The sequence below is a fragment of the Struthio camelus genome, chromosome 13 (assembly GCF_040807025.1).
Source record: "Struthio camelus isolate bStrCam1 chromosome 13, bStrCam1.hap1, whole genome shotgun sequence".
Lineage (NCBI taxonomy): Eukaryota > Metazoa > Chordata > Aves > Struthioniformes > Struthionidae > Struthio > Struthio camelus.
The window spans coordinates 12,417,501-12,437,991 of NC_090954.1; the positions used below are offsets into that span (position 1 = coordinate 12,417,501).

The window sequence follows — 20,491 nt, forward strand, 5'->3', positions numbered from 1 at the left end:
TCAGCTCATAGGGAGTACCCAGACCATGCAGTCCTTTATCTTGAGAGCATTTTGATGAAAGACTTAGAGCTTTTCGGCCCTGAAAGGAGGCGGGTTTTTAACAGAGAACATTTTGTGTTTGTTCACAGGACTTTGAAAAACTGACTCTCGTTCATGGGATTTCTAGGGAACTTTGCTGTCAGGTTGCCTGCCCTGGAGAACTTGCCCTCCTAGATCTCCACCTCAAAGGCCTCCCTATTCCCTCATGCAGCCTTAAGTACAGACTCGCAGGGGATTTCTTGGAATTTTTTTCCTGTTTTGGGCAATTTGGCTTTTTGCCTTCTTTTCGATCATAAGTGTGTCCAGCAATGGAGAAGCGCTCCTGCCAGTTAAATGGAAGGGTTTTGCAGCTGCATAACTGTGTCACCTGAGACAGTATCACACTTTGAACTGGCTGGTGTTAAAAGGTAGCAATTCCACCCTGTCATCATGGCCCTCCTCAATCAGTCATGCCTAAGTGCAACTAAATGCTAACATCTGGAAGCCAAAAGATATTCAAAGCCAGATTCACCTGGGAGGAAACAAGCTTTTTTAGCAGCCCAATAGAACTAACTAATGGCCTGGGAGGGATGTTTGTGTCTTCTACAAGACATAGGATTACTTCTGGATTTTTAACCTTGTTTCCGTTCATCAGTGGCAATATGCTGACATATGATTCCCATGTACAAGCAAAAAAATCCCCTAAAGATGAACTCTGATTTAACATCTTTCCTGATCACCTCTACTAATGCAGAAAAACCTCTCAATCTATAGAAGTGACAGGTCCCATGAAAAAACAAAATCAAGCCCAAATTCTAAAACATACCCAATCTCCTAAGATAGGTCTAGCTTGCACGTATCTCCAAACCCAGCTTTTTCTCTGTGAATGAAAGTGAAATATGATGAAGCCTGAACAAGAGAGAGGCTGACTGTGCTGTACAGATACCTCATGAATGTCACCTTGCTCAGGGCAGTCTCCCACGTGCAGGACCCCAAAGGGAAAACAGACACTACATGATGACTGTCGGGAACTACTAAGATTAAAACACTTAAAACAACAGGAACAAAACAGAAATAATGGGACAAAAACTGACAGCAACTGTTCCAAAGAAACACCATCAAATGGAAAATCAAGCATTCCTCCTTTACCATTAGGCCCATAAGAAATTTGTTCTACATGCAGTTGAGATGAAAAAGAGGAAAGAAATGTTAGGAATTTTTGGAATCATGCCTAGCAGAGGGAAGTTTGGAGCAGCAGAGTTAAAATGATTGATGCACTTTTCCTTTTTTTGCTTGTTTATTTTTCTTAGAATTATGATAAATAGCTCCTTCACATGCCAAAAATTACAAGACAGGTAGGATGTTTCGGTTTGTTTGTTTTTGTACTATCAAAATTAGGATACAAGATTGATGTTAAAAAAATAAAAAGAATCAGCCTTGCATCCTAATTTCCATATTCGCAAGACAGAAAACAAACACCGGAGAGAGTGTGACAGAAAACATCTCAAAGCTATGAGACTATATCCGCCTTTGTTTGGAGGGCCCCAAGGCATTTCAGAGCCTGAACCACACTGGATGGAAAAATTACCTTCTGAACCACCTGCACTGCACTCACGAGCTTCTCTAAAGCTATCTCCAGGAACTGCTGATACTGGAAGTGCTGAATGCAATTTGTGCTGACTTAATAAATGCAGTAACTGAAATCCCTGTGCCCAATCCACTACTAAGTGATGCTGATCGGATTCTCTGGACTGGTTTTGGCTCAGGACTGGTGTGACCAGCCAAATTCACGAGCAAACGCTCTGCTGGTTGCTAGTAAGCCAAAGACCATGGACTAAATGTCTCTGCACTGGATCATGTCAGCAAGCAAGTATAAAGTCACACCTATTATTTTAGTCAAAGTATTTTGATCAAAGTATGTTTAATAAATAATTAAATCAGTTATGGAGACCCATGGACAATCAGGCAATCAAACTACTTAAAACTGTGGCTTCTGAGCACTTACTAGTCTGGGTAAACCCTTACAACTTGTATTCCTTATGCTTGTAACACAAGGAATTTGCAAGGGCACTGCCAAAGGGAAGGGCACCTCCTGTGTAACTTGCATCACCCTGCGAATTTGCAGATGGCAGTAATGCTGCTCTGAGCAAGTGAATGTGCAAGATGCACTCTGCAGGGGTGCCAGCTCATGTTCAGAAAGAGCAGAGCTGTGTTTAGTGCCCAAGCTCTGCTATTAACTCAGATCTGGGTTTGTAGTTGTTAAGACTTCTCCCTTTTAAAGGAAGGTCTCTGAAGTTATTTCTCATGAAGGTTGGGAAAGACATGTGACAGCTGCAGGTCTGGGCTCAGAAATGCAGGGTTTATGCCCCTTTGGACTTGCCATAAATTTAGTGCTTGCCAGGACCTAACTCTCCGAATTGACTCAGTGAATTAAAATATACATCTTCTGCAGGGCTTTTTTAAAACTGGCTTCCCACCCCTCCCAAATAGCATTTCTTTGCAGGGAACACCAAAACGCTTTCCCCATGAGAGCTCCCTCTGTAAGCGTGGCTCCAAACCAGCATAATACTATACTGTGCAAAGCGGTGCATTCACATGGCACGGGGTGAGTGTCCCTTCCAGATAATGCTCTGTGAAACCAATGGTTACACCACAACAGCCTCCCTTCCATCACCTAAAGCAGCAGACACATTCATAGCAAGTAGATCGGTCAGGATCCAATTTCTAGTGCAGGGCTTGAAGAATTAGACTTTCCCATTGCTGTTCAATGGGTATTTTAATTCCCTGCACATCACGCTGAGCATTCATACCTCTTTCCCTCCACCTCCCCCACCTCCTTGCCCCAAACTTTTGTGATTAACATGGCAATGGAGGTTGAACTGTGTGGATACACTGATTTGCTGGGTGGTTTGGCAAAGGAAAGCAAAGCCAAGCTACTTACCTCAGTGCAGACCCCTTTGGTGTTGCAATGCCATAGCCTTTGGAGTCCAAGTTACCTCCCACCTTCATGGTGTCACAAGGCTTGCGCTGCTCTATGTACTCATTCATCGTGGACTCCAAGAGGTAGGCATATTTCCCTTTTGACTTCCTCACCCGAATCATCCCCTCTTCCGTAGTCCTCACAAAAACGGAGGGTTCAGCTGACTTCATGTATGTCCACATCTTCTCAAATACTGCTATTTTGGATCGCTACATGGGACAGCAGAAACCCGATAGAAGCATTAATAGCGGTTTGGGTACTAGCCAAATTTCCAGGTGGACTGAGTGCATATCCATGTGCCACATAGGCCAAGGAGGTCAGACAGAGTAATGGGATGTTAATGAACCTCATGCCATTTGCAGCTCACCTGGGTGCTGTTACCTCCTGTCACCGTAAAGGTAGGATGTTTGCGTGTGGGAGATGATTTTGCTGGATAAATGGGCAAATGAAGTTTGGAGTTTGGGGGTGCTCAGAGTAACTCCTTGGTAATCTGGGGAAGCACACAGATGTACCACCTTTCAGTTTACAATTGCAGACTATCCCGCGTATCGGAGACACTGTCAGGCTTCTGGGTGGCATATGGAAAACTGTGTTTTTGCTGCTCTAAGGACAAGCCCGGCCTTACGTGTAAAGGGGAAGAGAAAGAGAACGACAGCCCTGGGGTGAGGATGAGAGACGACAGGCCTGGAGGGCTGTGCCTGCTGCTTAAGGAGAGGGAAAAGGCAGGCTCAGAGTGTACCTTTCCATCCTCCCTCGCCTCTGCTCACACACAAGCAGTATCTGCCACAACCTGGCCCTCCAGCTATATGATAAACATATAGTCATGGCAGGCCTCTGGAAGAGGTGAAGCTTGTGGTGGTGGTTTCACTGTCCTTGGCATTGTGCAGCCACTGAGCCCCTTGCGGGCGTCAGGAGCCAGCCCTCATACCACTCTAGGTAGGAAAATAAGGGGCTAATCAAAATGTTTGCATTCATGTTTCCTTTTTACCCTAAAAAATTCCTTAGTGGAGCCAGCTTCCAGGGTCCCATAGGCGATTTCTGTCTGCTTGGCCAAGTCCTCTGCGCTTTCGATGGGAGAAACCATCCTTTCCACTGTCAGGAAGGCAGCCAGGTTAGCTGTGTAGGAGGATATGATGATCAAGGTGAAGAACCACCAGACGCCACCAACTATGCGGCCGGAGAGAGATCTGGACACAGAAGGGAGAGTTAGACAGGCCAAGTGTGAGGGAGGAAAAGGTACAGGTCACTCTCGCAGGCCCATCGTTTAACTGGGCATTTACCCAAAGTCATGTTCTGCAGACACTTCTTGGGAAGCCGGTCTCTCTCATTCCTTGACCTATTTTTCAAGGTGTCAGTGTAATTGTGGGGGGGGAGGGGGGGAATTTGTCACCAGTCACCAAATATCCTCAGAAAAGTGAACGAATTTGCTTTGATTTTCAATTCCTTTCAGAGTGCATAATAATAACAGTAACAAAATGTGGTGACAACTACCAGGAAGGTTTAGATTCCAGGGCAGGATCATGTTCATCCGAACAACAGCTCTAGCAAGGTCTTTGTTATGGCTTATATCCACAGCGAGAAGGAGCACCAGCGTGGAGCGCCAGACCAGTTACACAGATCAGAGGAGATCATCTGCTTAGTCCCTCTGTCACCTGAAGTTTTAAAATCAAAACTCATGACTTCTTTAAAAGACATATTGAAGCTCAGAGGGAAGCTATAGCCTTAATGAATAATTTGCCCACTGACATTCTCTGTTTGGTATTCAGCAGAAGATTAGACGAGATGTTCATAATAGCACCTCACAGTCTGGGTATCTTGCACTCACTGCAATCAAATAGACAATTATCTGTAGGCACTGGATAGATACAGAGACAAATAAGTCAAGCAGGCATTAATTTACATTTAAATAATTTCAAATCATTCTTAAGAGCTAAGATAATTTTTAGAATGATGTCAGAACTCATGCATTCTGCCTGAGGTATTTGTACTCTTTTTCTCTAGATGCAGAGCACCGTCCCAGACAGAAAGTAACTTATAGTGCTATTTTATAAAGCCAGACACTCTGACTAGGGAGGATTTGTTCATGAGCAATTGGTCATTGCTCCAAGGGAGATCGTGTTCTAGCATTACTTTCTGCTGACCTGGGTCACTCCCCAGAAATACGGTTTATCAGATGGTGATGGAGATATCTCATTCCAATGAAGGACCCCCAAACCAGCCCATATCAGAGTGTGCCACTCTTGTGTTGGGGTCTGCACGAAATCTTGGGTCTCGCTGCTATGACTTACCGGAGGTTAACACAACTCGACAAAAAAATCTGCACGCTCCATTGCTCCAGCGAGGGAGAAAACACACACTGCTGATCACAGAAATTAGAGCTAGAAAAAGACTAAACTCACATAGTCTACCTGCTGCATGATTTATCTAGATTATACACTTCTGCTTTGTCCGGTCTGGTTTTAAATGCCACAGAAGTGAGGGGTGCTGTTCCGTCTGACAACACGCAAGCTCCTCATTTAGATCACCTCCTGAAAATCTTTAGATCAGCATGAAATCTCTGTAGCCAAAACGCTTTGAGGTCCCTTCCCAGCAGAAAGCAGGCACCGGCTTTGCTCAGCAACAGCGCTCCCACATGCGCTTGCAACACATGGAGCAGAGCAGAAAGTACACATTTTAATACAAGGAAATAAATGCCATTGCACCGCACACGCTGTGGCTCCCTACTCCCCGGAGGACGGTCACAGCACCTGTCACCATGGCAGAGGAAGCAAACTGCAGGAAACGTGACTACAGTAGATTATAGGGACAAAGAGGACAAGCAGTATATTGTACAGCTGTGTGACTGAAATGGTTTTTCCTGTGATTAAGACTGGGTTAGGGTTTCCTCTGCAAAGGGGCCTCATTTCAGATGAGAGCCTCTGCCCTCCCCTCTGTTTACTTCTTCCACGTGCTTTTCCAAAACTGGACAGCAAAGTCCCTCTCACCACAAAGCCATGCTCATTAGTGAATGGCTTCAAATGACCCACCTCTGTTTTTTCAGGAAAGTCCACAAGACCTCTCCCCAAGATGATACTTTAGGGAGCTGACAAATTCTTTTCTTAACTATCCACAACGTAATAAAGGCATGACAGTGGGAAGCTGCTGTAAGGTCTGCAGCCTGCTGGCAGGGCTCTTGACCATAAGCTATACGCCGCTCTCCCTGGCCGCAGTGCCTCACGCAGACCTCCTCCACTGCTGGCAACTGCAGCAATATAGCTGAGCGCACAGATGGTCCCTCGTCCCAAATTAATATCTTGCTGAGCCTCCCCAGCTCCGCTGGCCAGAGGCGGGGACCAGAGGCTGGCTGTGGGCATGCTGAGTGCTGCAGGAGAGGCAGGCCAGCAGGGAGTGCTCTTCTCCCTTACCCTTGACTCTCTAAGTTCAAGGTGTTTGGTTTAGTTTTACTGCTGGGACACTCCTCAAACAATGGGAGATTAACTGGCACCTCAGGGACAATTCACTCTGTCCATGCCAGGTTGGGAGGAACTCCCGCTGGAGACTCCAGCTCTACTGACTGGCAAAGGAGCCTGGATGACCAGGTTGGACTAGGCAGCTAATTTTTAAGAAGCTAAAGTTAAGCAAGTTGAATGTCACCTCTGTGCTTCCCACCTGCGGAGAGTTCTCAGCCCGCAGGGCTGTCAGCACAAATGTATTTACCTTTTGTTTCATATTTGGAGAGGGATCATGGGAGAGAGGCAGCTATGGAGTCAGCTCAGACGTCTTCAGATTGACAAGGAAGAGAAAAAAATACCTATCTCTAATTAGTCTGGATGATGTGTGCTTAGGGAAGGAAGCACTTCGAAAAGACACAGAGGCATTAAACAAAACTAACTGGATAATGTCAAATACAACAATATCTGCTGATGAAGGCCACTCTGAGCTGGCAAAACCTATTTGCATGGCAAATAATCACATTCATCTCCAGCTGCAAATTATATAGCTTTTCCTTCCTGATGAAGCTGGGATATTTCTGTGACTTGTTTCAATCCGATCAGCTGCAGTCAGCCGGATTCCTGCCTTTAGACCTTAGACACCCCAGCTGTATTCATTACTGGCTTATCCCATGGGGGCTGCCTGCTGTCAGCTGCAGATGGCTTATGCTTCCCAGCTCCGCACCTGGCATTAACAGGATGAAAAAGTACCTATAGGTTTTCAGACTTGGAAGCAACAAGGAGAGCTGGGGAAGGAGGGGGAGGGGGCATTAGCTTCTCGCCCATTAGAGCCAACCAGGGTGAGTGTGCAACATGCACCCATCTCATCTGGGCTGTATCTGCTCTTGGGGCTGGTCCTTTCTCTTCATTACATGAGATGCCGTAAGTAGGTGGGAGCTCACCCTCACGGATGGCAAAGGAAAAGGGAAAAGATAAGTTTGCTTTTGCTGTCCATGTGGCTAGGACTTTGTGTGTCTGATAATAGGCAGCATTTGCCCTCACTGCTACACTTAGAGCTAGGAGCTCTGAATGTGGACTGCTGCAAACACATAGCAGCGAAAACCCTTAGCATACAGGCTCTCCTTTTGCTCTGAGGCTGTGCCATGTCTAATGCAAGGGAGTGCTGGCAGGTGACGAAGGCTCCTGGAGGCTAGTGCAATATGATAAAAAATATAAACACAGTCATGATCCCACAAGCAGATGCAATCCCACGTAGCTCAACAGCAGTGGACATAGGTTAAACAAGACAAGCTGGATACTCAGGTTGGCTATTCAGCTTTTGAGTCAATACCCGCTCCTGTTTACCAAAAGTAAGTGACTGGAAAGACAATATCCATTGTCTACTTCCTTAGACCAAGAGAGAGAGCAATGCTATCATCACGGGAAACATTTGCAAAATTGCCTTTGTAATTCAGGAGATAATGCACCATTTCTAGAAGTGACTTCAATACTTGGGAACTAAAAGTCTGACTGAAAGCCCGTGGGACTTAAGAGTTATGTTTATGTTGTAGTCAGAGCAGCCACGGAGGAGCAGATATACCCTGCACTTGCAAGTCACTTTGAGCTTTTGAAAAACTCACCCCAATAGCTAGATAACAGAAAATGAATGACCTTCCATTTGAGTAACAAAGTCTGTAGCCTGAGCCCTAGCAAAGTTCATTTCTCTTCACTAACGGGCAGTATGGGTTTTGAATCCTCTTGCACCGAGAATTTACATGTCCCCATACCCCTCCAAGCATAACATGAAGGCAATGAGCTCTCTGCTGTTTGGAAACAAGTTACCAACTCAGTCCTCTGCAGAGTTAAGGTACGATGGAGCGTACCAGTTAGTACTGTAAAGATAAGCCAAGGTTTTGACATTTGGATTTGTCTATTTGACCTTTAGATTTATTCACATTCATTATCATATTAATACTAGCGAATAGCAGGATTTAAAAAAGAAAACAGAATAAAATAAGCAAGTAATCAGCAAGGATAACGGTGTGATAAAAGGCTTTAATGAATGGCTAATTTTGGGATGTGGAAAATGATGAAAAGGCTACAGAGACTAGATGGTGTATTTTTTAACCTATATTATTCCCTCCGCACCCACATTCTTCTTTCCTACACAATGCAAATTAGATCTCCTGGCTTCTTCTTCCAGCTCTGCCTGGCTGGCTAAAATCACCTCATGTCCCCTCCCTGTCTTGGGGTCTTGCCTGCCATTTAGAGAACAGTGGCAAGAAGGGAGCACTCCTTTCTCATCTTACCTTTGCAGGGGTAAGCAGTAAATACTCTGTCCTCACTATTCATGGTGCAGTCTACTTAAAATTAGAGCTGACTGGGAACCAGAATTTCAGCACTACGGAAAAATCTGAAATTGTAAATTAAACATTAATATTCTCAATTGGAATGAAAAGATAATGGTCAAATGTCCTCTAAAAATAGCATTCTGAAAATGTTTGATTTAGGACCACTGAAGCTTTGTGTTTTTTCTGTTACTTGATGCTTCATTTTCAAATGGCTAAAAGATATAATTTTGACACAATAAACAATTTTGTTTCTGCTTTCTCTTTAAAAATAATTTTCTTTCAGCTTTTATAATACATTAAACTTACCTACCACAAAAATCATTTAAATAATTCTGAAACGTGTTATTTTATGTCTGTCTAATGGAAAAAATTGCAAATGACCAAGCTTAAATTAATCACTTTCCTTGTCTCACTAAGACAATTTTTTTTTATTTTTCCTTGCAAAAGCAACTGCATTGTGCCAGTTGAAAACAGAAAAGAATTGTAAGATTCCTTTGTTCCCACAAAGTGAATTTTTTTTTAATGTTCTAGCCTTAGCATTGATGAATTCTTCACAGATAAAAGGAAAGCATGCAGCTAATCACTTATTTCTTAAAACCAAATGCAATCCTTGATCAGACAACTTGCTCTTTGATCTTACCCCTTATGGAAGGTAAGTGAAACCAACAGGAGTTTGCCTCTGTTTTGCCGTCTTATTAGAAGCAGCACCATTTCTCCAGCAAAATACGTTTTTTTACAACAAGATTAACAAGACCACCAGGAAATACACAAAGTAAACCTCTTTATAAAACTGTCTGAGGAGCATCTGAGTTCTCTCCCACTTCCCCCCCTGCCACACCAAATTCATTTCTTATGGAGAATTACACTTAAACTGACAGTGTTTTAATTAGAAACGCAAATCTGGGATTCTAAAGCCATAGTTGCTTTGGGAGGATTTCCCAGATTTGCTGTTAAATTCAATTCTAATAAAGGCTCACTTAGTCAACTGACATATTTGTCACTGAATGAATTTATGCAAAACTGTTGAAAGAAAAGTTCTTACATGCTTGTTCTACTGATTGTGGGTCAAATTCACTTTTGGTTTTCTACCCACACAGGTCCTCTGATCTCTGACACTATTCTGCTAATTTGGTAATGACTCCAGATAATTTCATGGATCTATCTAAGTGTAGAATTGGTAGTGGATGAGTTGCAAACATTTTTCTCCAGTTTTACTCTTATTTTAAATACACTTTCAACATTAAACTCAGTCAATACCAATGAACTTAGTTTTTTTGCATGTCACAGACCATCGGGAATGATCGGTCTCGCCATTTTATTTCTGACCCTGACATGAACCCTGATTTTTTTGAAAATCTGTGAAAAGCCATAGCCACGGGAACAAACCTGGTGTGGGGATGTGGATCTGGGAGCTGCTCCGGGTGAATCCACTGCACGCTTTCTGTGAAGCTTTTATCCTCTTATGCTCCGCTGGGCCCCAGAGAGTTTTCAATGAGCTACCCACTGTTTTTCATGAAATTAGAATGATTATAATGCATGTTTCTCTCTCTGTGTTGTGTTATTAATTTTCTTGCCCTTGTTAGTTTGCATTTACTCATTACTGAACCCTACCTCCTGGTACACGAGTCTGAAGTCTTGGCTGCAAAGCTAGGCTTTAAAATAGAGTGTCAGGAGAGCTCTTAGAAACACATTAGTGGGCATGTTTTCTCTTGACATTCTCATTTACCGCTCCCAGCGGTACAAATCAGCTATTCCTTCCTCAGCTCTCCTCGTTACTTTTCTGCAGAGGTAACGGTTGCATATTTTAGTTCCCCATGGGTAACATTAACGAGTGAGATAGATAGGGTAAGGAAGCTGAGGGTGCGCAGGTATGGGGACTCCCATGCTGTCTCTCTCCTGCTTCTCTTTTTTTGATTTCTGTTCCAAAAAAAGGAGAAGGAGAAAACCGGAGAGAGCTCCCTAACTTCTGTATGTGTGCTTTCCAGCTGGAGACGTGCCCTTCCTCCCACTTTGAGGCAAGACGTTCCACTTGCCCGCCGAGCCAGGCCAACACGTGGGAAGGAGGCAATGCTGCCTGCAGAGCCTCAGCAGAAGCCATTTTACAAAGGAATTTGGGATCACTTGCTCTGCAAAAATTGCAATGATCAAACTTATTGTCTGCAAATGTGCAGAATCTCCCAGATTCACCTGGAGGATGTATATCTGTGAGGCTTTAATTACAAGTCACAGTTTATTCACTGTTTCTTTCGGTCTAAGCTAATGACCTTGGACAAGAGTGTATGGTCCCTCTCCTCCGGTTTCATCTCTTCTTTTGCAGAATACATTGGCACTTTTTTCTTCAATTTCCCTTCAATGGCTAAAACCTCTTTCTAAAATGAGTTTTCCTGCTTAGTCAGAAACACATCACATCACTTGTCGTTCTCCAGTCATTGGAGCTAGGATTGCTGCAGTGCTAAGTATAAGCACGACTACATGGAGCAGCTATGTGCTGTTTTCAAGATATTCACTTAGCTTTTTGACAGGCAAGAGGTACCTAATGGCCTAAGCAGAGGACTAGCAGCCAGGAACTCACCTTTTGTTTCCCTGCCTCTTTATGGGATCCAGGGCAGCTCCCTTCATCTCTCTAACCCAGTTCCCCTCTGAGTGAGAAGGGGATGAATCACATCTATGAACTTTGCCTGGGTGGGTGGCCTGAAGCATCGATCTCCAGGTGGAGTTCACCTCTAAGCTGCTTCTCTGCCTGCTTTCCCTTCTGGAGACCCTCCAGCCCAGCATGCAGAGGGGGTCCAACCCAGATAAGCAGCGGATAATTTATTGGCGCACTAGGGATCTGCCTTCCTGTGGTCTTCGCCGGCCGTATACCACCACCTGCCAACACGCAATCAGTATAACTCACCAGCTCAACTAACACAGCGTGGTATTGGAAGTGTTACATGACAAGCCAGCATGCACTGACATGGGTAACCACTTCCCATAGACCTCAGCCAGACCCGTAAACTAGCAAGAGTATAAAAACACTCCTACAAAGCAGAACTGTAAAACTGAGCTCTCTCTCCCCAGCTGAGGGAACCACCATCCCTGGGCAGTCAGAGCTGGCTACTGAGATTTGACACTTACCCCTAAAATTGCAGGATAATACACCCAACTCTTCCAGAGGGCTGTTAAAGGAGGATAGTAAAGAAAGGGCCAAAACAGAGAGATTAAGTGAAACCCTCAGAAAAAAAATAGCATTTGGTTGAAAGGCAGAACAAATACATCCAAAGAAATATGCCACGACCCTCTCAAGTATAGGCAGATCATGCCACTCCATGATGCAAACCAGGGTGTGTTTAAGGGATGAACGTTTAGATGGAGGCTTGCTGAGAAACACGCAGTCACTTTGGGCTGCTCAGCAGTTCTGGTGAAAGGCAAAGTCATTCTTACACTGCAGTTTTGCTAGCTTTTGCTACAAGGAAAAAGCGACTCTCACCTTGCCTTTGAGCAAAATTTCCACTGCAAAAAAGTCTCTCCACACATTTTTCTCTCTTTGGTGACACTTGTTAGCTTTGCTGAGAAAAATTCACAAGGTGACAAGCATAACATTTTGTCAGAAGCACTCGCTGGAGAGCCCCAGGAGATTCATTACTCAGGAACTTCCTCAACCTCAGGTGGCCCCGAATTTAACAGCACTCATCCTTCACTTTAAACAATGGCCTATTGTGCTAATTTCCTTTACTGTGTTGCTAGATTTCATACTCTTCCTCCGTCTCTTTTCTGCAAAGTCTGCTTGATAAAAAGACTGTTCTCTTCAAAGATTTAATGTATTTTGGATTAAATACCAGTTCTTTATTTTCCTAAGATCTTTCTTTAACCATTTACATGTGCTTACAGTTTAGAGCTCCTTTTCTGAGACTTCTGGTCAATGTTGCAATAACCTAGTTCAGACTCCTTCCAGGCTGCCTTGCCTGAGCTCTTTTTGCTCTGAAGAATTCCCAGGCTGAAGAGAAAACAGCCTTTTCCATGAGGAGAGTATTATCTGCAGCAGAAGGCTTCATTCTGAGCAACAGTCCTGTATATATCTTTCCTTTTCTCTCTGCTTCTAATCTAAAATGTGATCCCTGACCAAGACTGCACAAGAATATTTTTCTCTATTTTCACTTTTGAGCCTTTTTTTTTTCCTACAAGGGCATATCATATCCCTTGTAGAAACGGTAAGGAATGACTCTCTGCTCTGCCTTCCTAGCCGCTGTCTTTTAGGAGAGCTGCACAGGAATGCCTGTCTTTTAACACTGAAACTCTCAATCCACGAAGGAGAAATGTGCTCAGTGTTTCTGCTGGCACTATTTCACCTGCTAAGATCCATTTGGTGATTTTTTAAAGACGATTTCAGAAACGCTGCTGAGATGAAAAGCTGCCCTCCTCCCTCTGTCTGTCTCTCTGCAGCCTGAGATGTCGCTTCTTACTGAGAACTTCAAGAAATGAGAGAGAGGAGAAAATCCCTGCGGCAGGAGAGCATCCCTCATGTTTGACTCCTGCTCCTGGGCCCCCGTGGACCCTGCTTCACATCTCGCATGCACGCACAGCATGCAGATACCTATTTTTATTGCTTTTCCCATTCACAATATGAAGACTCCTCTCCTCCCCTGTTCCTCTCTACTATTCTGTTCACACATTTGCCTCCTATTACTTCCCATCAGACTTTGGTGGGAGAGTTCATTAGTGTATATAACATGCTTTGAAGTTGCCCGAAGAACAGTGACTTTTGCACTTCTATAAGCTCTTTTATCTTAAGGTCAAAGTAGTAAGTTATCGTTGATTGAATTATTTCTCCTTAGCCTTTGGATCTAAGGGTAAGCAGCAACTCTTCTACGTAGGCATTAAACAGAATTAGATCCCTTAGAGAAAGACGGAGACACCACCATGGAGGACGCCAGAGGCTTCTCCATACTCTGCCTCCTTCCACCCCAAACTCTGTCCAAGCACAGAAAGCCTTTTGTGCCTATTTCTAACCATGAGCCTCATTTCCCCAAGAAATGCTGGGTATGTAACACTGGCCTCTTAGATATCAGTCCTTCCAAACAGCTCCCAAGAGACATTTAGCTCTTCATCCTACCAAAGAGGAAAATCTCAGCTCAAGATCTTGTTCTATCTCAGTGCAGCCATTGACCCCTAGAGAAGCCAGAGCAATTCAGCTTATTCCAGTCATGACAGGTGTGAATATACAAATGGTTAAGAAGCCTCCTCTGTGCTGGACCGAAACAAACTCAAAATGCCCTGCTGATGCATTTGCTTGGCTAGAACTTCTGACCGAAACAGAACAAATGGTGGAAGGAAGGAAGGTGGTGAGAGGAGGCAGGGGGCTCTGTGTAACCTTGTTTGCTCTACACAGCCCAGAGACCTTGGCAATAGGAATTAGGCCTGTGAGAAGAAACCTCAGTGACAGAAACCAAAGCAGCTGCTTTCAAACAGAGATGGTTTTGTATTTATTTATATTTAATTTGCAGATGTGCCCAAACAGTTTGGGAACCCAGAATCTGTGTTGCTCCTTGAAATCTGCATGTAGGTTGATTTTCAGAATATGCTCATTAAACCCTTCCCATCATTACAATTCACCTTGATTTGGCATGCAGCACTCCTAGCAAGGGCAGTGAACTACACTAAAACTCCTGTTGTCCTCTCCTGAGAACGTTTGTTCTAGCTTCAGAGCAAAAAGTATTTTCAAAAATGACCATCAAGGCCCATTCTCTGTGGCTTTAGTCAGATATTAAATCTAGATCTTAAATAAAGTCACTCTTTCCCTAGAAATATATTGCTTTTTCCAGATCCTGCTTCCCCAGTTGCCAGGACAAGTAGTTGTGGATGAAATCTGGTACAAAAGCAGAATAGGTATAGTAAATCCCAAAATCCTGTGGAACAGAAGAAGTACTTTGAGCCTCTCAGTTGAAGGCCATGAGGTTTTGGCCACCTCTGGGGAATTAAACCAGCAAAGAGCAGCTGTGGGAGCCCTGTGTGCTGGGAGCAAGAACGATCTGAATCGAGGAGCTCAATGCTCATTCGACTGTGTATCCAGACACTGTGCAGATGATATCGTAGTGCTGATAAAAGTGATGTACAGCGTACGGAGGAGTTATTTAAACAGGGCTTCCCTGTGAAAATACACTCAAGGCTTCCCATCTCAGACAGAGTATTTTTCTGGAGTGCCAAGATGAAAGCAGCATGTGACAGGCAGCCTTGCAAAGGACACCACTTCAGGGAGACGGAGGTCATTCAGCTCCGCACAACCCTTACACCACGACAAAAACACTTGGTAATCTAACTAGCTATTAGGAAGACGCAACCATGTGCAGTCCTGACTGCAGCTCGGAGAACGCCAGACCCCGGCTGAGCCTATGGCTTGGGGATAACTGGTTATAAAGAAGGGGAAAAACAAACAAACAAAAGTCTCTCTGCTACTAATTGAAAATCAGCAAGTTGGAGTACATGGTAACGGGGAGTCCTCAGAGGGTCTCCTGTTGGAGTCAGGGAAAAGGCTGTAAATCTCAGGCACCCACTGCATAACACAGCTGTAGCTTACACTTTCCTGTTCCCGAGTCAGTGTACAGCACTAGAAACACATGTAGTACACGCCATTTCCACATCAGAGAAGTGAAACTTTCTGATACATTAAAAAACCTTTCAATGCACTTTGCATTCACTGAAATTTTCCATTATTTTTTCTGCCCTTTTCAGTCAAAAGTATCAGAAATATCTATTTCGCCCTAAAAAAAAGAGATAAAAATATTAAGTTGCAAAAATAATTTTAGTTCAATAAATCTGCTTTTAGTTCAAGTGCTTGGCTTCTTGTTTTAATAACAACGGGTGGAACAGTTAGGAAATCTGCCACTCAATAGGAGAACTTCCAGCAAATTTCTTGATGTCTCCCACCAGCCTCAGTGGTAAAGGCCTGAAGTCAGAGTTGTGGAGGAGTGACTACACGTGCACTACAGGGGAACCGTTCTGGGATAGTGGCTTGAGAATGAGTGGATGAAATATTCAATATCTCTCGAGTGTTTAGAAATTCTCAGACGGCAGAGCACGGAAATCTAAGGGATCCATTTTTCCTTTACAGTTGAAATTGTATTTTCCCAACAATATTTCCTCAGTTAAGTATTTTCTCCTTCTGAGTCCTCTGTACTCTTCAGCATTTTTCCAAATGAAAAGGAAGATAATAAGGATGATAATTTTAAAAGAATTTCCATTTTCCCCTGGCTGCCACATTTTGGTTGCCATGGAAGTGTGCAAGTTCCAAAGGGGACTGTTTAGTTAGATATTGTGCAATTTGTCAAGCTGCTCCTCTGGTGAGTCACTTTCCCTGGTTAAATGTGTTTCAGAAATAAGTGTGGTCATCAGTTCCTGGTGATCTGCAAAAACTGCTGTTACCCTGTGACCTGATTTTTCTCTCCCCGGGCATAATTAACTCTGCCAGGTAGAGATAATTGCAAAATCATTTGGTACAGCTTTAAGAGGGAAGAAGACTTTTCCAGAAGTCAAAATCTTCATTTTCTGCTTTTATTCTTAAAGATCAACCTTAGCACACCAGTTCCAGCAAACTACGAAAAATAAATGGTCCTGAGCTTTGTTTCCACAGACAAGCCTCCAAGCCCCCCAAATTCACCCCATACTGGAGCAGGAATAGAAGTGATGCTGAACCAGTCTTGTTCCCAGGCTGGTTTGGCTGTCCCTAGGGCAGCCCTGGCATGAGCTGCAGGTTGCATGCAGAGCCTGCAGAGAACAGATGAACTTCCTTCACTGGCAATATGCCCTTTGCCTGGAGACTGTGCAATGAATCCAGCTGGCGGGGAGCTATAAAATCCCCATCTCCCATGTCTCCCAAGAGGCTTTGGAAAGCACTTCCAGAGAGCTCTGCTCACTGCTAATGCTGCCTCTCTCCAGAAAATGGTACCGCCAATGTTCACTTCCTTCTTTTCCTATCCATACAGGCTCACACCTGACGATCTCTCTCCCCCAGACCTTCCCAGGGAAAGGACGCAGAGGGAAAAAAAAAACACAAACCCTTTCTCGTTCCTTGTGGCACTCCTGCTTTGGGAAACCTTGCATGGCTCTCTAGGGTCTCTCTGGGACAAGCTAAATCTTGTTTAAGTTTATACTGGCTACTGCAAGGATGGCACCAAAACCATGAATCAGGCCAAGAAGAAAGGCAGATGCTTGGAGCGCGAGAGAAGATGCCCACCGAAATCAAGAAGAGTTGCCAAAATAAACATCTGGGCTTGGCCCTTGAATCAGGAAGCAATTAAAATCCTTCTAATAAATCCTTCTAACTGCTAAATGCAGTTGGTTCTAGTTTCCTTAACTCTAAAATTTTAGCAAAATAAGTACCCTGCAAATGTAACTTGACTAAGGACAGAACAAAAATAACTGCCTCCAAACAACTCAAATGAAACCAAACAAACAACAAAAATATCCCTGTCCCAACCAGTTTCTGTTTTAGATCTCGTCTAGAACTGGATAAGATCTTGCAACACTAGGAACATCCTGATGAAATTTAAAAGTGCTGCTATTTTTCAAAATCTCTAGGGGCTAGTTTAGAAAAAAAGCTTTCAACAACTTGCAGTGCAATTTGACTGTTATTTCCACCAGCTCTGTTGCTGAAGTCTCCTGTGATTTTCTTTCAATTGATCTAAGAAGAAATGTAAATAAACAGGAAAAATAGCAAAAGAAAATGTTCAGCATTAATTATAGGTTCGTAATAAATACCATATTTGCTCTTCTGCATACAGAATGCTATGATTGAGTACAACAGAGTGCCTGTGGAAAAGGCTGCAATGAAATACAAGCCCAGTTGCACACTGCTATAGATCAGCCAGAGTGCGCTATTTCCGTGCCACTAAAAACAAATAACCATGTCTACAAGACGAATATAAATAATAGATTGTATCTATTGACTGGATACCAGTCAGCATTTATATCTCTCCTCTCCATCTCCAAGTGCATTCACTCATCATCGAAGCCAGTAAACTTCCCTAAGTCACCCCTTCCCTTCTGTCCAGGCTCGCGGGTCCAGCATGTGTGACTGTGATGAGCCAAAGGCCCGGCAGTGGCACCAGGGCTTGGACTCTGCAGACAAGATAAGTCTCATTTACCTCCCAAGCCATTTGATGGCTGGATCCCATTTGCGCCACGTCTCCTTGTATGCAGAAAGGACGTGCAGTTTTTTGGGCATGCCGGTCTGCTCTCCACCATCTCCCTTGTGGCACCATGTCTGGTAGCACAGAAACTCTTCCTGCTCCTGCGCCCCTGCTGATGCTCTAGCAATGCCCCTCCTCAAGCTGTGATGAAAGTTTGATTTTCCATTTTACTTCACGCCCAGGCTGACCAGGACATCTCCAGCTCAGTTCTCAATAATGCAGATCATAATGAGCGATTTCAAGCTTTGTTGTGTGGATATTGGGACACGATACCCTATCATATCATAATATGACTATACATTTCCCTTCTATTCACTATGTGCTGTGATCTGCATCCGAAATATGTGTGTGTTCGGTTTCTGCAGTACAGCCTAAAGAGAGTTCCCATGAAGGTCTGTTTATTTTTGGAAAAGTCTATTTAACTTTGCTCTGACATCGCACACAGGATGGCTGCTTTTACGTGGTGATACCGTGTGCTATTTATCCTCCTGTCAAGCTCCAGTGGGGACAAGACTCCTATAGTCAGTTGGCTGAAAAACTGTGTACATTCTATCCCATAATGTCTTCAAAGGTAGAATAAATACCTTTCTGGAAGATATGTTTTAGCCAAATGTATTTTCCTTTAGTCAAACATAAGTTTTCTGACTCAGAAGAAGTGTAGCTGGATTAAATTTAATAGTCTGTAGCGTACAGGAGGCCTCCTTTGGGCTTGAACTCTGTGAAGCAACACACTTTGAGATAACAGAAAATAGAAGACCAAGCTGGGAAGCGAACAGCAAAAATGTGTATTTTGCTCTCTGCTTTTTTATCCTTTTCAGTACAATCAAATAATTTATCTTGAATAAATTAGTTGGGCACGTGAAATATTTGAATGGCTCATTTTGCCGCAGAGGAGGTCTGCAAGCCCAGCCATCACTTTGGTTTCCTTCTGAAAGGCCTTGGATCTGTCCTGGGCGAGGAAGCGGCATGAACATGATGCATGTTAGCAAGGCCCAGCTCTCCACAGCTCTTACATGCTGGGGTTATTTTAAGCTCTGAACAAAATTTATCAAACTGCGTTTTCGAAAAATGGTACAATATGAGTCACAGTTACTTCACAGCCATCTTGCTGCAGGCTCTTGCTACCTGCTGCAGGATATTTATTACCCCTGATGCCTGCTCCGAGAATCTCCTTTCTGGGTCTGTATTTCACATTTAATGAGTGCTTTTGCAATTTCATGACTGTTTTCTGAAGTTTAGGTGGCAGTCTGCACAACCTAATGGTTTATGGCCTGTTTCAGACTTCACTGATTTCTGTCCATAAACACGTACATGAAACTATTCAAAAACCCAAACTATTGCTTTTCTTCCATTCTGCTGTGTTTCAATGACCTGGACCATCTTCTCTCTTCATCCAGAACAAATTATTCCATGTGGCAATGACTGGCTTCACCTGTCTCCTCGACTCTGGGCTAATATGCCCATATTTCAGTAATATTTTATAAAGCCCCATAGCCTCCAGTCTCGCTTGTGACCTTCTGGAACACATGCAGTGTTTTGGTATGCTGATCTCCTTCAATAACACTCTTCTTATTTTCAGAAATTACCATTTAATTCTGCTCTGGCATGGCACAGAGAAGAGTGGGAACGTTGCTTGAAAATTTGTTTGTGTTTTTTATGTGTGAACTGCATAAGGCTGATCACAGGCACAAAGTAGGTTTCTATAACGAAAGGCAGGGCTCAGTGTAGTCGAAGGCAAGCTTAGGTACGAGGTCTACCTGCTTCTAATTTGGCCAGCAAGTGTTTATCAAGCTCTGATGGAAAATGGTACTGTGGCCACCACTTCCTTCACCTTGAGCCCCATAAAGGCGGATTATCTCTCTGGCATCTCCAATATCTGCACCCAGCCAGGATGCAAAGCGGTTGGACTATCATGGCGCTACGCCTCACTGGTCATATATGATGAGCAGCTTATCACGGGGGATGAATTTGGGGTGCTCTGGGGTACTTGGTAGCTTGTGACCAGCATATTTAAAAGATGAATAAAAATTCTGGCTAGTAAGTCTGTCCTTTTTACAGGATGCAAGTCTCTCTCAAAAGCAAATTTTGTCTCTGTAGGGGATCAAACTTCCCTGGGGACTGGCCTGAGATGGAGGAATGCACTTTCACAGGAGCAACGTGTTGCTGCAAACTTCACCACCTGCTGGGCGGTGGTGCGGTCTGCGGTTTTGATTTTACAAGTTTTTTTAAATACGTAGTGGCATATGCACTTAAAACAAACATACTCTAGAAAAAAACCTCCAGACAAATTTCCCCTACTCCTTCCCAAAACAAAACTGAAATAAACAAACGAAAACCTCTACAAAAACAAAATACACCCCTGCACTTGCTCCTTTCCGCTGAGGAGAGAATGACAGAACAGATGTATAACAGAAGTTATCTATGCTGATTAATACATTACTGGGGAGATGCTGAGAGATTACGGTGATAAGTTTAGAAGCAACCATATAGAAAATACATTGGAATAGAGCAGATCCCCTCCACCTGCCCACAATGTAGTTTTACCAAGCGTTCATTTCTAAGGGATGT

At 43.7% G+C, this 20,491-nt stretch overlaps 1 protein-coding gene across 2 annotated transcripts in view; it reads right to left on the minus strand.

Moving 5' to 3' along the window:
• GRIA1 (glutamate ionotropic receptor AMPA type subunit 1) overlaps positions 1–20,491 on the minus strand; it is a 129,823-nt gene that overhangs the window by 15,248 nt on the left and 94,084 nt on the right. For both annotated transcript variants that reach the window (XM_009685650.2, XM_009685649.2), the window contains exons 12-13: positions 3,987–4,185; positions 2,960–3,207 (exon numbers count right to left, since the gene is read on the minus strand). In XM_009685650.2, coding sequence (XP_009683945.1) covers positions 2,960–3,207; positions 3,987–4,185 — 447 coding nt within the window. The remainder of the gene's footprint in view (positions 1–2,959; positions 3,208–3,986; positions 4,186–20,491) is intronic.